Below are 21877 nucleotides of genomic sequence, written 5' to 3' on the forward strand. Positions count from 1 at the left end.
TTTTCTCTGTTCCTTCAGGTATATTCCTTCTGCTGAATGACCTTTAAGTCGGTGACTCCCTCTTCTGCCACCTGCATCTTCTATTAAAGTGGGTCCAGGGACTTGTTCATTTCAGCTATCATGGTTTTCAGTTTTAGAATTTCTGCTTGGCCCTCTTTATCCTATTTCCCCTCTGAGGCTCCCTACCTGTTCATTCATTTGGTGCATATTTTCCTCTAAGTCCCTGACCATGTTTATAAAAGCTGCTAATTGTAACATCAGAGTCATCTCCAGGTTGGTTCCTGTTGACTTTTTTTTTTTTCTGAATATGACTTCTTTTCTTTTTTTTTTTTAAAGATTTTATTTATTTTATTTGAGAGAGAGAATGAGAGAGAGAGCACATGAGACGGGGGAGCGTCAGAGGGAGAAGCAGACCCCCCGCCGAGCAGGGAGCCCGATGCGGGACTCGATCCCGGGACTCCAGGGTCATGACCTGAGCCGAAGGCAGTCGCCCAACCACCTGAGCCACCCAGGCGCCCCCTGAATATGACTTCTTTTCTGTTTCATTGCAAGTTTGATGACTTCGTATTCAACACCAGACATGACCAATGATGTAAAGATTCCATTATTTCTACTGAATACGTGTTCTAACAGACCGTTAACCTGGTTGGACTCAAACTTCAAACTCTGTCTTTCCAGCAGTGAGCGGCAACTGACATGCTGCTGCATTTAGCTTTTGGATGCTGGATTTTTTTTTTTTTTTTTGCTGGAAGCCTCAGGGTCTTTCTTGTGTATATGAGGTTTAATGACCAACCAGGGATTTTGGTGCGTTATCAGATCTTGGGGGTTCCTGCTCTCAGGTCCCTCCCTTCCAGCATTTCCGCAACTTTCCAACTGCTATACCAGCCTCAATATCTTTCCTCTGACACCTCCAGCTGGAGGGAGTGCAGCTTTCTACCCAGACTGGGGAGCGCCCTCAGGCAAAGGCTACAGACTCTCCAACCCCACAGCCAGTGAGCACTCCTTGGAGAACCTGGGGTTCCTCCAGGCAAGAGTGACATGACACAGTCCTTCCCCCTCTCCCTGTACTCACAGAAGGGACACGACCACAGACTAGGACCCCGGGAACACACCCAGGCGGTTACCCCAACGCATGTCCACTACCACGCTCTCAGCCTGTTTCCTTCCTCAAAATCAACAAAGACAAGGAACATTCATTCATATGGGATCCCTCGTCACATACCCCTTCCCATTCGCCTCTTCTGATTCACTCACGGCTGTGGCTAAAAACAGGCAGCCAGAAACAGGAGACAAAGAGCTGTGTTCTGGGGTCTTAACGTGCAACAGAAAAACCTAAGAAACGCAGGCACTGTCCCTTCCCTCTGCTCTGCAGAATGTCTGTTACCCAAAGCCCGCTTAAGACCGAAGAAGCGAATCGTCAGTCATCTGCCTATAATGGCCTCAGTTTCCCCTCTTTTGGGGGTCCTCATCATACAGCCGTAGACCACTCACACCCCCGTGCTTTCTACGTTCATCCTTCTTTCACTTACGAAAACACTCTCCCAAACATTATTTAATTCAGGCCAACAAGGACGAAGAAATACAGGTTTGTGCATATTATTTGAAATGACAAAATAGCTGCACTAGAATTTCACTTCATGCATGTTCCACATTATGGAGAAGGGAGGGGAATAAAAGCAGCGGCAAAGAAGGGGGTTCTTATTAAAACAAAATTATGGGGGCGCCTGGCTGGCTCCGTCCGAAGACCATGCGGCTCTTTATCTTGGGGTCATGGGTTCGAGCCCCATGTTGGGTGTAGAGGTTACTTAAATGAATAAACTTCAAAAAACATTATGAAAGTAAATTCAAACATACTCGTTTAGCTCGGCAACTAAGATAAAACACCCATCAGACCTGATTGGTTAAATCAATACCTCTCCTCAGACAGATTCTGTGCCAGCAACTGGACAATGGCGTCCACCCTACGCCGTGCACCTCACCGTCCAGGTGGGGAGACAGACAGGGCCGCAGTTATGCCTGAGATGCAGATGCTTCTAGAATGCAGTGGTGTCATCTGCACGGGCGACACGCCCTGGTTCCCAATAGTTCTGACCCTCTGGCCAACATGGGCATGGATATCCCACTATCACCTTGTTTTTTAGCAAAGGCATGGTCTCCAAAAGTGAGTTTCCTGATCAGGGGTAGGGGACAGATGATACGTCTTAGGCGTCTGTTAAAACAGATTAGTTAATGCCATGACCCGCTGGGTCCAGTGTACCTGACGGCTGTGGTTGTTGGAAGAGAGGAAAAAGAAACAACAGATGTATTTGGGGAGGGGAGCATGAGTCCCCCCCGAGTGTCGGAGTGTCCTGAGTGCAGCACACTGACCAGGAGGGAGATCCACCTGCACAAGAATCCTGGCCTCTGGTCTCCGGTGACACAAGCCTCCTGGGTGTCCAGCTATGAGCCGGTACCCAGAATCGGGACCTGCATGCAGTCCCACAGGGGAGAGGGCCTCCCATCTGGGCCTGGCACACTTGACCCAACCCCAGCCCCACTTCCCACAGTCCTGCAAAATCCGAAAATGCCTTCTGAATCAGCAGAGGGCAATGCCATCTGCTCTGTGTTGCTTTTGTGTTAGATCGTCTCAATTACACCCCGATTCTTTGCCAATCAACCCCTCGGGCCAACAGAGACTCATCTTGGAGAGATTCTAACTTATCAGAGGCTACACATCATGGAAAACCCCAAGGTCCGTGCCACACAGAAGCTGTGTGCATGTCACGGCACTTGGTCAGCACTGGATGAGAGCTGTCTGGTCCCCACCCCCTCAGGCCTGACAGGGGTACGCCAGGTTGCCAGGGGCAAGAACTTGACTTGCTCGTCCGCTCACCCCATGGGGAAGCAGTCAGGAGGAGAGTCTGAGATGGAGCCTCAGCGCTACCAGTTTCTGGCTGTGTCACTCTGGGCAGGAGGACCTACGCCTCAGTTTCCCCATCTGTGAACTAGGAATAACCCCAAGCTCCTGGCGAGGTAGGTGGAAGGATCAGCCATGATGGAAGTGACCAGCACAGGCCTGGCATTCAGTGGTGCTCAGTAAGTGGCAGCAGCCTGCTACCCCCAAGGGAGGGAGGGGAGGTTCGGCGGGACAACGTTCAGCACAGGGACCTGCGCTCAATAAATAAATAAAACACTGCCCAGGTTTTGAAACACACGAGGCTGGGAGTCCGGAGGCCAGGTCTCCGCGCCGATGAGCGAGCCCTGTCCCGCCGCCCACAAGCGAGCCCAAGGACTCCGCAAACGGGGCAGGGTGGGTGGGGACAGATCCCGGACCAAATGGGAAAGGGCAGGTGAGCGTCCAGGGCTGGGGTCTGACCCACGGCCCCAGCGAGACCCACCCGATTCCCCTCCTCGGACGCGGGGGACCCCGGCCTCCCCAGCCCCCACCACTGCTCCGCTGGGGGGGGGGCAGTGACCCGCCCTCCTGCCTCCCCCACCACCTCTCCCTCCCCTCTCCCCAGGCTCCGCCTTTCGCTGCTGCTATTTTCCAACACGCAGCCCTGCTGACAGATGCTAAATCCCAACAATTATTTTCGTCCTCACAATGGCCCGCTGCCCCCCAGAGAGGGCAGGAACCCGCCTTCCCTCCCGCCCCAGACCCCGCGGCCTGGTCCCCCGAAGCCTGACGTGCCCGCCCCGATTTTGTTACAGAAAGTCAGCTGCTCTGAGAGGCCTGCCACCCGCCCCCACCACCTAAGGAAAATCAAAGGAAGGCGAACAAACTCTCTGCTTTCAGCCTCTGCTTTCAGCCTCGGGCAAACCTGTGTGTTTAGAGTTGACATAAAAGATCCCTACTGACAGGCGTGGATGTGCGTTCTGGCCCCGGGCTGTCTGAGGGTGGGAAGCCAGACACCGAACCACCATTAACTTGTTACTTGGAAACCAAACTGGACACTTCCTGACCCCGGTCCACGCAGCACAGCAGAGAGAGCGGCCCCCGAGGGCCAGAAGAAGCCAGCTGTGGGCCGGGTGGTCTCACGTAGGGACAGACACATGGACACTCCTCAGCAGACCCTCACCCCAACGTGGGAGGGAGGGGCTGCTCTTCCTACAGCAGGGCCCAGAGAGGGCAAGACAGTCACCCAAGGTTGCCAAGCCGTGTAGGAGCACACCAAGACGAGACCATGGCTGCCAGACTCCCAGAGGGCGCCCAGTTCGCCGGGCCCCATGCTCCCTATCAAACTCTCTCTTCTCCTGGGGTACTTTGTAAGCAGTACAAGTGCATCCCCACCCCCCTGGGCTGGGTCATAAGGGTAAGGCCCAGAGGAATGTCCTGGGCCACAGCAGCAGATGGCTCAGGGGTTCAGCCCCTACACTGTCATGTAGAGTGTGCTGTGTGACCCCAGGCAAGTCACCTACCCTCTCTGAGCCTTAACTGCTTCAACTACAGAATGGGGACAGGACCTACTGTGAAGGTTGAGATGATGGGGCTGGGCACCGGGCCTGGCACTCAGGGGCTGCTCCTCGGGTCCTCAGAATGGAAAGAGCAAAGGCTCAGGACCTCCCCACTACTACCGGGCATGTCCTCTGTGCCAGTGTGCAGGGCTCAGGTCAAGCTGCCTGCCCTTAAAGGGGAGCTCAGCTCCGGGGGTGGGGGACAAATGCAGGAAGGCTATGGTGACATGGTGACAAAGACAGTCCTGGTGGGCTTGTCAATCTTCCAGGGAAGGAGCCCTTCATTCAGCCTAGTAAGGCCAGGGTGGCTTCCTGGAGGAGGTTACCTCCAGGCTGGGTTCTGTAGGATGCAGATTTGTAAGCAATCACAGCGGGATCATGTACGTGACAGGACGTTTTGCGGTGAAACGCAGGATGTTACGCGTATTCGTGTTTTAAGCAGTACTTCTCTTTTTAAGATTTTTATCCATTTATTTGAGAGAGAGTGCGTACGGAAGAAAGAGCACAAGTAGGGGGCGGCAGAGAGCGGCAGAGGCAGAGGGAGAAGCAGACTCCCTGATGACCACGGGGCCCAACACGGGGCTCCATCCCAGGACCCCGGGATCATGACCTGAGCCGAAGGCAGACGCTTCACTGACTGAGCCGCCCAGGCGCCCCCCAAGCCACCGAGTCAGTTATGTATTAATCTAGTCTTTATACTCACAGCATCCCAGAAGTGAGTGTGGACAAAATGATTTAGAGAGGCCCTGACTAGACAGAAGGTAAACCTCTCCTGGCCAAGCCCAGCTGGTCCCTGCTTCCTTCTGGGACCAAGAGGAATATGCACATCTTGGAAACTCCCCTTCCACAGCGGCCTCCCCAGCCTGCAGAGACTGTTAAATCAGGCCACAGAATCACTGTGACCGCCTTGGTCCTGAAAGGACCTGGGTCTGATTAGGTATAAGAATAAAAATTCAGCTAAGTCTGTGCCGTATCTATGGGCCTGCATACACCTGACTATTTAGCAGGTCAGAGAAGGCACTGGGGCATCTGCTCTGCATTCGTTCATGAGGCCCCTTGTGCAGACTCTGGCACAGGGAACGAAAAAACTGGGGGTCAGGGAGCAGGGTTTCAAGGTCACCCAAGCCCCAGGCCAGCCGGGGCAGCTCAGGCCCGGGCACCAAGGGGCCGAGATGTTCCAGGAGAGCAGTGCAGGAAATCTCAGAGCTGTGGGGAGCAGAGCACTGGGCGGCGAGTCTCACCAGCTGTGGCCAACTGTCTCCATAACCAGAATGAGAAGACAACCCTATGAGCCCAGTTACCGGGCAGGGTTTGGACGGACGGCCCTCTGCCCACCCTGTCCTGTAGCCAGCTCTGGAAGGCAGCTGGTCTAGACCACAGGGGCAGGAGAGAGGGGCCAGGGCTCCAGGGCTGCCTGTCCCACCGCTGGGCCACATGTACAGACACGGTGACTTTGGGGGCAGGACCGCCAGCCCTGAATTCCTGAGTAACCCACAGAGACGCAGCTGAGACCCAGACTCTCCCCAGACCCTGGCCCAAAATAAGGCAGTAAGCAGCCTGGCGGGGGTGAGGGAAGGTTTCCTAAATCACACTTTGACAAGTCCTATGCTCCCTCCAAGTGCACTTGCAGCAACACCTCCCCCAGGAAGCCCTCCCCGTCTCCTGGCCTGACCGCCCCCCCCCCCCCCGTGGATGCCCCCTGGATAGCTTCTGGAGTGAGGAGAGGTCTGTGGCAGACCCTGTCACACAGCCCGGGGCAGGCGCCCTGCTGACTCACACGGACCTGGTTCAAACCACAGTTCCGCTCTTTCGCTGGTGTGTGCGGCCACCTCACCTCCCGGGGCCAGTCTCTGGTCCAAAGGGGGAGGTCCGGGACCCACCTGCAGCGCTCCGCGTGGGACAGACCCCGCGTGTGCTCTGCGACTCTGGCTTCACACCTTCCCCTGGGCCAGGCCCCACGGCAGGAGGGGCCTCCCGGAGCTCCCACAAGGATGGAGAGACCCTCTGCAGGGTTTGGGGCCCCCCGTGCTGCCAAGGATACCCGGCTGGAGACCACACACACCTGGCCCACCGTCAGCACTCCCTCTGCCGTACAAACGGAGACCTGAACGGCCAGATGAGAGGCAGCTCAGCCGCACGGAAGCTGGCCTTGTCGAAGGAGGGCTGTGGCAGGGCTGTGTCCGGCTGTCACCACCTTAGCAGCCCAGAGCCAGGGCCTGAGTTCTGGGAGGCACCCTCAAGCAGTGAGACCGCAGGGTAAGGGGACACCTGCACAGCACCCAGGGCTCCCCGGACCCCCGCCCCCCTCCACCAGCCTCCTCCCACTGTGAGCCTGAGGACGGCGGCCTCCCAGGCTGGCCGGGGGGTAAGGGGCATCTGCCAATGCCTCTGCTCTGGGGGGCTTTTCTTCAACCTCCTTCAGACTGTGGGGCTGTTGGGGTCCTCCACGGGAGCTGGGGAGGGCTGCCTGTCCCACAGGGCCGGGGGCTGCTGTTTGTTTTTAGCAGGGCTGTTTCTGCATCATCTGATTCCAAACTTGTCCCCCATGGAAAAGCGATCCTTTGGAGAGAACAGCAGATGTCCCCAAACCCGGCCCCTCCCGACCCAACACAGACGTCCCGACACGTGCAGGTGTCTGTGAAACACTGAATTTTCACGCAAGCAGCTTGAACATCTGGGAACTCGGGACGGTGTTCAAACAAGCTCTCGGTGCAGCGGGGAGAGGCGGGCAGGCAAGGACGGTGGGCGGGGATAGGCTGTCACTCGAACAAGGGTCACAGTCGGGCGCAGTGACTGTCCCCATTCCCTGCCGGTAAGGGGGCCCTCACAGCAGGCCGGCCCCCGCCTCCCTCCCCAGGGACAAGAAGGACCCCTACCTTAAGACGACGTCCTCACACCCTTGCAGGAGCATCGACTTGGGACACTCCTTCTACATTTTATGCATCTTAAAAAATTATCCCGACGACGCTAATATGACACATTTAAAGCTGCAAAGTCATTTTACGATTCAATAAAGCATGCAGCTATACATTTATAGATAAATTATGTCCCCTGCCGTGCCACAATCATGTTTGTTTAAGCCCGAAAATCACTCTGACTCCCAGGGAAGCGACGGGAGCGCTAAGCAGTGGGCTCCTCAGTCACAAAGCCGTGGATCCTTCAGGCTTGAAGGGATCCACACTGTCAGTTGCTGCTTTCATTTCAGAGGTAGGGAAACTGAGACCCTACGAAGGACCTGACGTGCCCTGAGTAACACAGAATGTCGCCTTTGCTGCTACTCAGCCTCAGATAAGCAGGTGCTTGCCAGCACACCCCCAGTGAGTGGCATGGTGTCACCCGGGGGCAACCGAGGCCCCTTGAAAGAACGAGGGATGTTACAGAGCAAAGCCAGAGCCCAGGTCACGAAGCCCCAGCGGTCAGTGACGGCGCCCCGGGAGCTTGAAATAGACCATTTAAGTGGCAGTATTTCGTGTTAATTTTTTCAACCAGCTACTCTATTATTCGATTATACATTATTCAGTGATCTCAAAAGCGAGCTTAGAGCACTTGAGAACATAATGTTAGTCCAGCATCATCCATTCAAATGTGGGGAGGGCTCCACACAAGCTCCTGGAACCGTGTTCTGGATCCAACACCCGTGCCGCCCACACTGGGGCCACTAGCCACACGTGGCTGTGGGCTCACAAACGTGGCCCGGTGAACTGGGCTGTGCTGTCAGCGTCAAGCATGCAGACTGGACTCTGAGCCACGGGGGAGAAGGCAAGCTACCACATCAGTGACCGGTTGTGCTGGCTTCCACACTGAGCTAATACCAATTTTCGATATACGGCGTTAAATAAAAATACATTCTTACCATTAATTGCACCTACTTCTGTTTCTGCTAGAAAGTCTACAATCACGCATGTGGCCTGCCAGACAGCATTGCCACGGCTATTAGGAAACCCAGGGAAAAAGCCAGTTTTGGTGAAACAGGTAGACAGGAACCACCATGCTCGCCTGAGGGCTCAGAGTGTTCCCACCGGGCACTGTGCCCCCCGCAATATCACAGATGGTCTTCCCGAAACTGATCCTGACACCTATGGGTTACACATAGGGAAACCAAGGCACAGAGGTGGGTAACTTGCCAAAGACCATGCAATTAGGAGGTGACAGAGCCCAGGCTCCCAGGCCATGTCCGATGGGACAGGCTTTGCTGCTTCGGACACAAGACATGGCGGCAGCAGGATGGACAGATTCTTCTGCACGGCCGAGATAGCTGCTCTAGGTGGCCCGGAAGGGGGCTTTCACTGTGGAGCGATATCCTGCGGGCTGAGGACACTGGGGGACGTTGGGGACAGTGAAGGCTCTAGACAACTCCAGTAAGAACAAGCCCTCTAAGGGTGTTCCAAAAGGTCCCCCCTGGGAGACCCATGTGACCCCACCCTCCTGGGGTCCTAGGAGGCAGGGGTGGGTCTCATTCCCCTTTATGTTTCCAGCTCCTGACCCTGAGCCGACACACAGGAAGCGTTGGTGTTTAGCTGGCCACTGAACGGATACGTGACCGACTGAAGGAAAAGTGTGCATGGGGCCACTCACACGTGGCGGTCCGTCGCCGGAGCCGCGAGAACCACACCAGCTTCCCTGCGGGGGAGCCAGCATCCGACCACCTCAAACAGCTGCTACGTGTCTGAGGTCTGGGCAACCGGCAGGGCCCTTCGGAAGCACAAGGTGATCATCACTTTGGACGCCTGGCCAAGAGCCCAAGGCAAAGAATGAGTCGGCTGCGCTCGAAATGTCACTGCCTGTTCCCTGCCACCGCCGGCCGTGGGACCCACAGCAGTGCCCCAGCTCTAGCCTCGGAGACTTGCAGCCGCCTCCCCTCCCCCAGCAGGGCCAGGTAAGCAACGGCAGGTCCGTTTCCGTCTTGTCAATTGCCCTAATGGATAAATATCAATCCAAAGCCCATGGAGACAAGATGCTAGGAAACCGTGCTTTTCAGTAAAAAGAGAAGGGAGAAAAAAAAGCATGCAAAATTTATTAAACTGGAACCACTGGGACCAAAACATGAGTTAAAGACTCAAATGCATCCCCCTTCCCTGTAATTCATGATTTATGTTGGCAATAACCACAGTCACAAGGAAGGAGGCGCGCTGTTAATGTCACGGAAGAGGAGTACTGGCAAGCGCGGCCTGGCTTCCCTGTGTGAGCCGAGTCACATCCCGCGTCTGGCTCCGGGCATTGGTCACGGGGGGAACGGGCACCCCAGGACCACTGTGGGACTCAGGGCACAGGAACACAACCCCAAACGTACACCAGCAGCCACCAGAGGGGGCAGGGGCCCCCACGTGGCCGCGGAGGGGAGGCTCCCTGGCTGGTCCGAGGACGTATCTCATGCCTGGTCTGGGCTGCACGAGGCCAGCGTGACCCTGTCCTCCCGGAGCCCTCGGTCTGTGCTGACCACGGAGGGACGTTTCTGGAAGGAGCAGACCCTCAGCCTCACATTGGTGACTTAGAGGAGAAATGGCAGCTGAAGACCCCACTCTTGGCGCCTGACGGGGGCTCTTGGGCCCTGGGCCTTACTTAGTTCCTTGTCTGTGAAATGGGGACCCCGCAGAGCAGACCTTACAAAGAGATGGTGGCGGGGGGGGGGGCGCCTGGGTGGCTCAGTTGGTTAAGCGACTGCCTTCGGCTCAGGTCATGATCCCGGGGTCCTGGGATCGAGCCCCGCATCGGGCTCCCTGCTCGGCGGGAAGCCTGCTTCTCCCTCTCCCACTGCCCCTGCTTGTGTTCCCTCTCGCTGTGTCTCTCTGTCAAATAAATAAAATCTTTAAAAAAAAAAACAACAAAGAGATGGTGGGGCTGTACATAAGGAGATGAAGTCTCAGCAACGCCGAGCCCTGAAAAGGCTCTTGTAAGTACCACCCCCATCACCGTCCTTACCGCGTGGGACTTGCTGTCACACTGTGTGCGTGAGGTGCGTGCTGCTAGGGGCTGAAGGTTGGGGGGCATGAAGAAGACACGGGGTCCGACCTCAGAACCCGCCGGTCTACAGAACACAGACATTTCACCACCTAATCATGGTGTACCCCACGGGCAGCCCAAAGGCCAAACGGGGTTGTGGGTGCCCTTCGGAGTCAGAGGGGTGGTACAAGAGGCTTCCCAAGTGGAGGATACCCAGGCCCAGATGTGGCAGATGAGAAGGACCTCAAGGCAAGAAATGCCAGGAGGAGAGGAAAAGAGGCACTTCCAACCTGAGCTCAGCAAGTGAGGGGGTTGCTGACAGCAGCCGGGGAGAAGGTGGGACGGGCTGGGCCTCCCCCTGGGGGACCTCCCTCCAGCTGTGCCTCTGAGCCTCAGTTTCCCACCCTCTTCAGGGTGGGGGGGAGCAGCCTGTCATTGAGGCCCGCACCACACGAGGCCCCTTTCTCAACAGCCAAGTCCGCCTGTGCTTCCTGGGACTGGTCAGGGCCAGCAGGCGGGGTGCTCCAGGACCCGGACAGGAGTCGTGTGGAGCCCGGCCCCCACGTGTCTCCTTCAGGGCACTCTCCAGACCTCACACCGGCACGGGGCCAACAGGTGCCCCAGGGCGCCCCACACATCCCAGCAGGGCCAGCCCAGGCTCGGCAGGTGGGCTGGGCGGTTGCCCCCACTGGCCGGCGAGCTGCCTCATTCACAGACTCCCCCGGGATCGGGCAGCCAGCATGGTGCTGACGTGTTGCGCTTTGGTGACTCAGAGTGTTTACATCGACGGGGATCCTGCAAAAACACTTGCCGGGCCCCACGCCCTAGAGGCAGCCCCGGATGGGAGGGTGGGCATGAAGCACGGAGCCTCAACACCGGGAGGGCGCCCAGGAAGCACCAGCTCTCACTGGGTCTTACTCCCAGTCTGTGCTGATGAAGAGGAGGGGCACGGAAAGTCTCCCCAGAAGCAGCGGCCATTTCTCCGGGGCAAAGCCACATCTGCTGCTAAGCGGGAACGAGGGGTCCAGTGGGCAGGAGGCTGGGAAGGGCAGGGCGCCAGCCGGGTCAGGGCCCCCGCGCACCAGCCCAGGGCCGGGACAAGCCCATCACCGCTCGAGCCTCCTCGCCTGCGCAAATGGGGTACCCTGCCTCCTCCATCCCCCTGCCCCTCCTCAGGGAAGCTGCCCGGACCCCTTCTCTGAGCAGTAGCTGCATGGCCCCCATCCCTGGCCACCGCTGACCCCACAGAGCCGGACCACCGCCCCGGGCTTCTCGTTGGTTCCTGGGGGCTCCAGGACTGTGAGGCGAAACAGCCGGGAGGGTGACCAGGCCTGGGCTGCGTGAGGATGGAAGAAGGGAGTTCTCAGAGACAGAGCGATGTGAGTCCGGGTGGGGTCACAGAGAAGGAGGGAGATGCCCCCGTGGCCTCAGGTGGCCTGGTCTCGGGCCCTCACCCACCCCTGTTGGGCCACGAGACACCCCTGAACCCACAAACTGCCCCTGCTAATAGCCTGAGCTCCAGAGGCCCCTGCTTCTGGAAACACCAGCTCTCCCCACCCACAACAGTAGCTGGGGAACCTTCCAGAACACGGAAGGAGGCGTGAAGTGAAGAATGACTTGTCCGCCTGAGCTCTCACGAGGCTGGGGGCACCCGTGACACCACCAACCGCGTGGGGAGGCCCTGGGTGGGGCGGAAGGGCGGCTCTGCCCGGAGTGGGGCCGCAACTCCCCCGTCCCCAACCCCGTCCCCAACCCCGTCCCCAACCCCGTCCCGTCCCGACCCGGTACCGCCAACTCCTTACTCCGCCAGTTCCTCCAGGCTGCGGTACACATCGTCGTCATTCTCGGTGGTCTCCTCCGAGGGAAAGGGCCTGTGGAGAGAGGGGAGGGGAGTGAGCAGGTCTCCTCGGCCCGGCCGGGCACCCAGCCCAAGTACCCCCGACGGCCCTGCAAGGGCAGGCTCTGTCTGCTCTTGCAGAAGGAAGCAGATCCACACGACAGCGGCTTGTACGTCAGAACCAGCAGGTGGAGGAGTCCAGGGTGAGGAGAGCGCAGCTTGACCCTGGGGCACGGAAGGTCACTCTCCATCGACCCCCGCGCGGCCCCACTGGCAAATGAGGGAACTGGGTTAGGGACGGCAGGGCGCTTTTGCCGCTGAGACACTCCTGCCTGCACACTTGAGGGGGATTCCAGAAACGGGGATGTGGGCTCCTGGGGCACCCCGTGGTTAGCCACGGCCGAGAGGGCTGCCGGCTCCGTCCACCTGGAGGATAGGACGCAGGAGGGCATTCTGGCGGGGACGGCGGAGCTCCAGGGCACCCAGCACCCTCCCCGCCCGAGGGCAGTGGCCGAGCACGCTGTGTGGGAGGCCGCCCATCATCCTGGGCACACACCAGGGGCCTCTGAGAAGGCTACTGCCCTGCCATCCCACCCACCAGCCCACAGAGGCCTGGCTTGGGGGTCAGAGCATGTCCTGAGAAGCGCTGGCGGCCTTCCCAAAGGACCTGTCTCCCCTTTGGAAAGGGAGCCACAGGGGCAAGGGGCCCCAGATGAAGCACGGCAGTCTCCTTAGTGTCCCCTCGATGGCCGCACGGATGTTCCCTCCCTACTGGGTCATCGCCACAGGTAAGCCGTCCCCCGAGGCCACACCTCAGCCCCCACCACATTCCGCTGCCTCAGCCTTGTGCCCGAGGAGCAGTCCATCCGTCTCCCCCACCATCTCCTCTCTGGGCCTTGAACCCGTGTCCACTCCCCCAACCAAACTGCTCCTGACAAGGGTGACAGTGACCTCGGCACCATTGAATCCTAAGGCTGACGTCACATGTGGTAAACACCTGCAGAGGGGCGAGGGACAGGGTTCCTGGGGGGGGCGGGGTGCCGCTCCGTCAGCTGGGCAGCTCAGAATGCAACAGAACGGACTCTGTTCCTTGCATCCCAACACCCTCATTCAGGGCCACGAGCTCCCTCGAGAACGGAACCACAAGCCCAGTCCCATTTCTGCCACAGCCAAAGACAGATGACCGCCAGTGTGGGCCAGAGCGGGAGAGGGAGGGGCGGCCAGCCGGGCTGCCGGGAGCTGGCTCCGAGAGGAGACAGGAGCACACGGGGCAGGGGCGGCCTTGTCCCCAACCACTCTGCCCCCAGTCTCCTGCCCCACCCCGTTCCCCAAGACCCAGACCCCTTCAAGATTCCATTCAACCCCACCTCACGTGGGAAGATCTGACCATGCTCCCGGCCTGGGTCCACGTCCGCCCAGCACGAAGCCTGTCACTAGAAAAGCATGGACAGATGGATGGACAGACAGATACGTGGGCGGATGATGGACGGCTGTCTGGGAGGACGGGTGGCTGGGACAGTGGTTGATCTGTGGGTTGATGGACACGTGAATGAGATGTGGGGTGGGGCGTGGGGAGGGTGCAGGATTTCAGGGAGGGGTTGGGTGGGTGGGTTGGGGAACGGATGGGTGGACAGATGGATGGACGTCACACAGTCTCAGGCTTTCTTCCCCCTACCCCCCCCCCCAAGACAACAAAAAAATGGCAGCCCTGAATTAGATACATGAATGCATCTTTAAGAAGAGGTTCTGAGAACCCACGTGGCCGCGTTCAAGTCATCCCTGAGTTGAGACTTTACAACACTGACCCTGGTTTAACACTGGGGACACCCGTCTGCACAGAGGGCACCGTACGGGGCTGCGTTCCCACTGTATCTTAAAGCCCGAGGGGTCACGCTGCAGCAAGGACTGGCTCCATCCTTCTGTCTCAGGTACTGCTAATCGTCCAGAACCCCCACCCATGCCGCATCTACCCCCCAGTTTCCCCTGCCGGGCTTCACCAGACATGCCGATGTTAACAGTGGAGTTAATCTGCTCTTTAAGAGAGGGACACACAGGGCAATGGTCTGCACAGAAATGATCGTGGGTTAAACACCACAGTGGGTCCCCCGGGTCCCCCCCGCAGGATGGGCTCCTCCGGTCCCATCAGACCCTTCCTGAGCACGCACTTCCTTGAGCCCAGCTTCTGGGAAGCCAAGTTTCCCACTTGGACCGCCAAGGGAATGACGGGGATGCCCGGGCCGGAAGCAGAGGCGCGTCAGGCAGCATCTACTCCCCCCACCAAGCTTCCCCAGCACCCCCTCCTCCCGGAGGCAGTGAGAGAAAGGTCTGCACCACTGCTGCTGGAGGAGGCCCCCCAAATCCCACGTCCCCCCACAAGGACAATTTCAGCATCCAGTGGCTGAGGCCAGCATGGCCTAGCTGCACAGGACAATTGGGGGAATGAGGAATAACCAGCTAGAGGAAGGGGACCTGAAAACAGGGCACCCTGAGGGGGTGTCCGAGCCTAAATCCCTGAATAAAGAACAGATGAGAGCCCAACTCCTAGTTCCAAATCACTCGTGCGTTCTCCTTCACTCATTCACTGGTATTTACTGGGCACCTGCTCTGAGCTGCCCCTTTGGGTCTGCCGTTGGTCATTGCTTCAGGGAGAAGCTCTGCGATCGATAAATCAGGCTCTGGTCTTCGTCCTCAGCACTTCTTTGAGAATCTGCTAAAAAACTGTGGCTTCTGAAAAGTGCCCACATGGGCAACTGTGCTTACAGGTACACGGGGGAAGGATGCATGGCCCGGAAGGGGGCAGACCAGACGCTCTGGGGGTCCTGGAGCTAAAGGTGGTGATCTCGGGTCCATGCAGGACAGACTCCAGGAGCTCAGCTATATGGGGAATGGTTAGGGTGTGCTTTCTTGGAAGGCCCTGAGCAGTGGGCTCCTGGGGCCGTTTCCCTGGGGGTTCCCTCACTCCAGAGCAGGAAGCCCCCAGGAGCATGGCAGGTGTTTATCTCATCCCTGAGCTGTATCTGCAGATGGCCCCGCCCAGGACCCAGACTGCTGCTCCCCGCTCGAGCCCCCCACACACTGGAAATCGAGCACTGGCCAGAAGCCAAAACAGAGGCCCCACAACCTCTGTCACCTTCATTTTAGGGGAGGCCCTGTGGGGAGAGCTAAGAACTAAGATCTGGGTTCGAATCCAGACTCACTACATGGCCCCGAACAGGGCATGCTCCCTCTCTGCCTCAGTTTCCCCAACTGCAGAACGTCAGTGGTAGTCACTTGAGATTAAATGAGGTAATGCAGTGAGTCTCTAAACTCAGGTGCTTCGACCCAGCAAGTGCCCCGTAAATGACAGCATGGGTTGCCCTCCCTCCCTGCTGGGTGGCCCACCCCAAGAGCCCACCTGCCCAGTCCAGAGCTCAGACACAGGCAGTCCTCAAGGTCCCCACGGCCTCCTGAACGGCAGCTCCAGGTGCTGACTCCTGGAGCCAGCCCCCAAGGGCAGGCCCCCCCCCCCAGGGGACACAGAGTCAGCACCCCCATGGGGGTCTGCAACCCACCCCACAGAGCTCTTTCTTCCCATGCCTCAGAAGGAAGAACATTCCCTGGAAACGAAAGTTCATACTCTGGAAAGTAAGAACACTTTGGGTCAGTGCTTGGCTCCGATGTGGGTATTCAAGATCACTCAGCACCATCCAGAGAATCTAGGATACAGTGTTCATTTTCCCACGTTCTGCGGACGTTCAGATGAAAGGGATCCAGGGTCTGAGATACACCCTAACTTCATCCTTCACTTCGCGTGTTCCAGAAGTAAGTTGGAATTCTGACTCACAGAATGCTCCCTGCAAGTGACCTCTGAGGTCCATGTTCAAGGGCAGGGTCACGGATGGCTCGGGTCCACCTTGGCCGCCTGGTGTGTCCGAGAGATGGGTGGGGACCCTGGGTTCCCGTCCTGGAGGGTGAGATGGGCCCAAGGCCCCCAGAGAGCAGACTGGGCCCCAGAGGCCTGGGGTCCCCAGCACTCAGCACTGCCCTGCAAGGGATGAGGCCGTCTGGTCTGCCTGGGACTAGGGAGTCCCCTGGAACGTGGGAACTTCAGTGCTGGCCACCTAGTCCTGCAGGTGGGGGACAATAACAGTGGAGGGCTCCTGGGCAGCTCATTTCTCTGGCCGGACCTCAGTTTCCCATTCTGAAACTGGCCTCAGGATGAGGTGCGGTGGGGCTGTGGGAGGGCCCGGCACCAGCAGGACACCAGCAGGGTCAGTCTCATCTCCCCAGGTGTGCCCAGGTGTGCCCAGGGGCGGGTGAGAAGGAAGCGGTCAGCGTGGTGGGGGGGGGGACGGGGGAGGGGGCAACACCTCAGTTGGCACCAGTCTACAAGGGAACTGGCAGCCGGGCAAACTTGAAAGGCACATCAAGAACAGTGGCCTGGAGGACCCAACAGGCCCGATTAATTATTGAGAGAGTCACCTGGGTGCTGCCTGGTAATTGGCTGGGAGGCCTTGAAGCACCAGGGTTTCCTTATTAAAAACGGCTCTCCTGCTAAACAGCCCCGACTGTCAAAACAAGCCAACGGATCTCGTTTCTTTTCTCAGCCCGTCACCCCACCCAGTGTGGACGGGCCATCGCATCAGGGGGCAGCGCCAGCCAGTGCACCCCACCCACGCCCGCACCCAGCTCAGGCTACAGCCTGTGTTGGAGAGGAGGGCAACCCACACCCCACATGCAGTCCACACGGGGCTGAAGGGCACAGGGAGCAGGAGGAAAGGCTCAGGGCAGAAGGGCAGTCCTGGCCTGGGGAAATCAGGTGGGCTTCTCGAGGGAGGTGGTGGGGGAGCCGACTTGGAGAGCAGAGTCCGATGCTGAGTGCAGAGTTCCAGCCTCGTATCAGATGGCCAGTTTCCCAGCCCCAGAGCTTGCCAAAGGGATCTGAGCCCCTGGCCTCAGTTAACTCGTCTATAAAATGGGGATTAACCTCCCCCCCCCCGCCCCCCGCAGCACAGGCGTTTTGTGACGCTGCAGGAGATGCAACGTGGGCACGGTTCCCACAGGGCCTGGCGTGTAGGGCAGTGGAGGCCAGGGGGGACGGTGGACGTGGTCATGAGCTGGGGGCTGGAGAACGCAGCCTGGGGCAGATGAACACGCCGGCACACGCGGGGATGTGCAGCTTCCGTATGGCTGGGACGGAGGCCAGAGGAGGCCATGACGGGCCGGAGCAGGGGCCGTAGCCAAGGAACAGTGACAGGTGGGCCAGCCCAGGCGCTGACCACAAAGATCTTGTGTCTATTTTTTAAAGATTTATTTATTTGAGAGAAAGCGTGAGCGAGCGGGGTTGGAGGGGGCAGGGAGGCAGAGGCAGAGAGAGCGAGGTTCCTCACTGCGCACAGAGCCCGACATGGGGCTCGATCCCACGACCCTGAGACATGACCTGAACTGAAACCGAGAGTCGGACGCTGAGCCGACTGAGCCAGCCAGGCGCCCCATTACCACCAGGATCTTAAACCAAAGTCCTCACAGAGGCAGGAGGGTCTCTGTGCCTCTGTGAGGCGGGGGCTTGGAGGGGAGGGACACCAAGGTGAAGCCACGGCAGAGGCAGGCCCAGCAGACGTGTGGAGGGGGGAGGGCTGGCCGGCTCCAAGGCAACCCAGAGAGGTGGCAGGTACTGCCCCCCGCAAAGAGAAAGCCCAAATGATCCCCAGATCCCAGCCGGGCTGCTTCTGCCCTTGCTTCCAAAACCCTAGCCAGGCGGAGGAAGACACTCTGACCTCAGGGTCGGGAAAGAATAGTTGGCCCGGCCCCCGGCCGCAGGGAGGGAGGGGCCTGGAGCCCCATGCCACTTCTCAGCAGCCGAGAAGCCCAACGTATTTTTCATTTTCCAGCCCGCTTCTCGGAATGGCAGCAGTTAGGAGCGGAAAGGCCAGTGGGTCAGCAGGGCCATCCTCCCGCGAGCAGCAGGGCCCAGCTCCTGCGGCCACTCTGCTGTTCCCTCCCCCCACCCCCCTACCCGACGCCACCCCGTGCCTGGGCGAGGCAGGAAATCCCCGTGGCCTGCTGTGGCCCTGCGTGGACGGACTGCTCTGGCCATGTCCACTAGGGCACGGGAGGTGTCACGGCCCCGCTGAAATGCCCCAGGGCTCCCCCTCACACTCAGAGAGACATAGAGACCCCCCTGCCCTGCCCATCCCTCCCCACGTGGTCTCTTCCACTGTCCCTGGCCCCTCTCCATCCCACAGGATGCCAAGTACATTCCCTCCCAGAGCCTCTGCCGGGGCCTCCGGGGCCCCAGACCTGTCACTGTTCCCTCCTTGAGGGGTCAGCAGGATCCAACATCGCCTCCTCTGCAAGATGCACTGACTGGGGCATCTGAGTGCCCCCCCCACCCTGCCCCTCCGACGCCCCACCCTCGGACTTGTCCCCCTAGAGCCTGGGCCTCAGGAAGGCAGCACACAGTGGTGACAGGTAGGGACAGGGGGTTGCTGCAGGCAGCGACGTCCCGGGGGTGGGCCGCCCTGGGCCTGAGTGAGGACAAGGACAGCCTGCAGTCCCCCCACCACACACCACAGGGTCCGGCATGGCCACTGCGGAGCCCTCCCGGGGGCGCCAACCCTGAGTCTGAAGGTGGCCCTGGGTGGGGGACTAGGCGTGGGCCTGGGGTCCAGGCGGGCCATTGCCCCACCTGGAGTCCGTCGGGCCGAGAGCCCAGCCAAGTTTCAGGGCTGGGCTCCAGGCGTCAGCTTTCAAGAGACCACTAGTGTCTCGGTGCTGCCCTCCCGGGAGGGGCCGCAGCTGGACACCATCCCAACTGCTCCCGGCACTGTCGGCCAGATTCCCACACTGCGGTGACGTCCAGCGCCCCGGGAGTGCTCAAGGAGGGGAGGGTCCAAGACAGGAATTACCAAATGGCACAAAACACAGCTTTTTGCAGCCACCAACCCCACTGGGGACCAGAGACAAAGCCAGCAAGGCGCATCTGCCCTGAGCAGCTTGGCATCAGGGAGGGCCAGAGCCTCCAGTGCTGGGTTGGGGTGCAGGCCTGTCCCAGGTCTCCCACCAGTGACCCCAAAGTGCCGCTAGGGTCAGTCCTGCCAGGAACCGAGGCTGGAAGGGCCGAGTGAGTGCCGGGCCAGGCCCCAGGAACCCGACTCTCTGCTGACTCCCACCTGAGGGCCTTGGGGTGGAGACCCAGCAGCACCGAGGGCCAGCTGCGAGACCAGGGCCAGAGGCTCCCCCTCAGAGCCTCCACGTCCTCCTCTGCAAAGTGGGCCCCTCACCGGTGGAGATGGGCATTCGGAGCGCTGACCCATGGGAAGCTACGCACAAGAGGCGGGCACCGGAGCGGGGGGGGGGGGGGGGTGCTTCCCAGGACCCAGAGCCGCACACCACGGCCTGACGCGTCATGGGGCAGTGAGAGAAACAGCGAGGCCCCAGAGTCAACCTGACTGATTCTCTTGATTAAAGATCCAAAGCAACGATGACTGACAGAACCGCACGTGAGATTTCGTAAGCCTAACTCGACAGAAGCAAGCAGGTGGTGAGCACGGGAGCAGGACCAGGTCGGGAGTGAGCTGGAATGTTCTAGTTCCTGCGCTGGCTGGCAGGCTTGGGGGTGTCCGAAATCACGAAAAGTTACATAAACGAATAAAAATAGAAGAGGAACAGGTCAGAACAAACAGGGACTAGGAAGGTCAGTTCCAAGACCCCTCTCTCTCCTGTGCATTGGCCAAAAGGGAGGCCACGCGGTGGGGGGTCCGGGGGCGGGAGCGCGGGCGGCTCTGCCCGATGAGGGCAGGCTCCGGGCTCAGCTCCACCATGCCCTCATCACGTGACCTCCGGCAAGCCCCTCAGCTTCTGGGCCTCGGTTTCCTCCTCTGTGAAGCGGGGACAGCAGCAGCCCCCACTCCCAGGGATAAGCAGCATCAAGCTGCTCGACAGGCTGAACTGCTGTCACCGAGCATCCTGGCTTCACTGGCCGGCAAGAGTCTGCAGGGGCCAGCACACGCGCTGCCGTGTCCCCCCACCCACCGTGACGGCCACTCGGTTCCAGCCCAGCTCTGGGAGCAGCTGACCTGGCGCGGCAGGACCAAGGCACACTGGGACACGGGGGCTATCTCTTGCCGCCGCAGAGCCCGGTCCATCCCGACTCACAGAGGCAGCCAACCCTGAGGAGGGACAGGACAGGTGGGAACCGCAGCAAGAAGGGCAGCCCGGTGACACGTGGGGGACGGTCCCTTGGCTATTAGAGGCCCCCTGCCAGGGAGGAGAGGCGCGGGCCTCGGGCTTCTGAGAGCGCTGGGCTTGCACGGAACTGGACGTGCTCAAAGCACCTGGAAACTTTTCGCAAACAGTGGTGAACCTTCCCGGGTTCTGATGCGTTTGTTTGGCCCGGGGCCGTCCCCACCGTTGGGAGCCGAGCTCGGGGCTGGAGAGAGCACGGCTAACCTCAGGCCACAGCCTGTTAACGACAGGTCCCCCCAGGCCGCAGCCCCAACATCGCCACCGAGCCAGGACGCCACGCTGTGCTCCATGGGCATGCTGAACGACCTCACAGCCCTTCTGCACGTGTAGAAATCCCGCCGCATGACAACGCGTTCTGCTCCGTCTCTGAAAATGAGTGGATACTGTTGCACAGCTGCCCTGATCAATTTTTAATGGTGATACTTGCTGAAGAAGCAGGCACAGAGTGAAGCAATCTTCGCTCCCCAGGGGGCAGGACAGGAGTTGAGGACTCTGGACCCAGTACACGTGGCCATGCTCACTGCCCCCATCGAATGCTCTGGGGACGGGGCACCCCCCAGAGGAGGAGCCACTGTCCCTGGAGGCCCACCGTCCCATCCCTGCTGACCAGCGGGGGTCTCTGAACCCCAAGCCCCCCCTGCAGGCAGGTCTCCATGGCAGGGGCTGCATGAGGAGGGAGCTGGGGCTCCGTGGGGACATCGACTGGTTTCTGGGAAGTGCAGCATCACACCTCCACACACCAGGCATGCTGGAGGCTGGGGTCCCCCACCTGGCCCCTGTCCCAGGGCCTGCTGTCCAGCCACATGCACCGTGCTAGGGTCCTGGGGCCGCCGATAACCAAGTACCACCAACTGCGTGGCTTAAACCGGCAGAAATTCATGTTCTCAGTGCTAGAGGCCAGAAGTCCTAATCGAAGTGTGAGCAGGGCCATGCAAGGCTCTAGGGAGGGGGCCCTCCTGCCGCTCCCAGCTCCTGGGGGCCCCGGCAGTGTCCCTGGGCTGTGGCTGCATACCTCCAGCCTCTGCCTCTGTGGTCACACAGCCCCTCCTCTGCCCGTGTCTCTCCTCCCTGTGTCTCTTAAAGGAAACTTGCCCTTGCATTAAGGCCCACAGGGTTTTCCCCAGTGAGCCCCCACTCATAGATCCGGGTGCATATATTTTTAAAGCCACGTTCAGCCCACACCCGCCCGCCCCGGTCTCACCTTCAAAGGCATCCTCAGGCCTCACCAGAGAACCACCACACAGGGCTGCTCCTGCCCTGGGCCCTCACCATGGGCGCCAACCATCAATCAATGGGGGCCTCCCTTTCAGAGGCCAGGAAATAGGCCCAGGGCTAAGGCACCTGCTGAAGATCACACCAGTAGCCCGGACCCGAGTGTCGCCGGCTGGCCCTTCACCTTGTGCCGCTGGGGCTCAGGTCATATTCCCCGCTCACCCCACC

General features: G+C 59.6%; 1 protein-coding gene across 2 annotated transcripts in view; it reads right to left on the reverse strand.

Moving 5' to 3' along the window:
- VAV2 (vav guanine nucleotide exchange factor 2) overlaps window positions 1-21877 on the reverse strand; it is a 170666-nt gene that overhangs the window by 45690 nt on the left and 103099 nt on the right. For both annotated transcript variants that reach the window (XM_088019240.1, XM_028093393.2), the window contains exon 4: window positions 12177-12245. In XM_088019240.1, coding sequence (XP_087875366.1) covers window positions 12177-12245 — 69 coding nt within the window. The remainder of the gene's footprint in view (window positions 1-12176; window positions 12246-21877) is intronic.

The sequence above is a fragment of the Eumetopias jubatus genome, unplaced genomic scaffold (genome assembly GCF_037043125.1).
Source record: "Eumetopias jubatus isolate StellerSeaLion01/CBP00866 unplaced genomic scaffold, mEumJub1_p1.0 scaffold_15, whole genome shotgun sequence".
Lineage (NCBI taxonomy): Eukaryota > Metazoa > Chordata > Mammalia > Carnivora > Otariidae > Eumetopias > Eumetopias jubatus.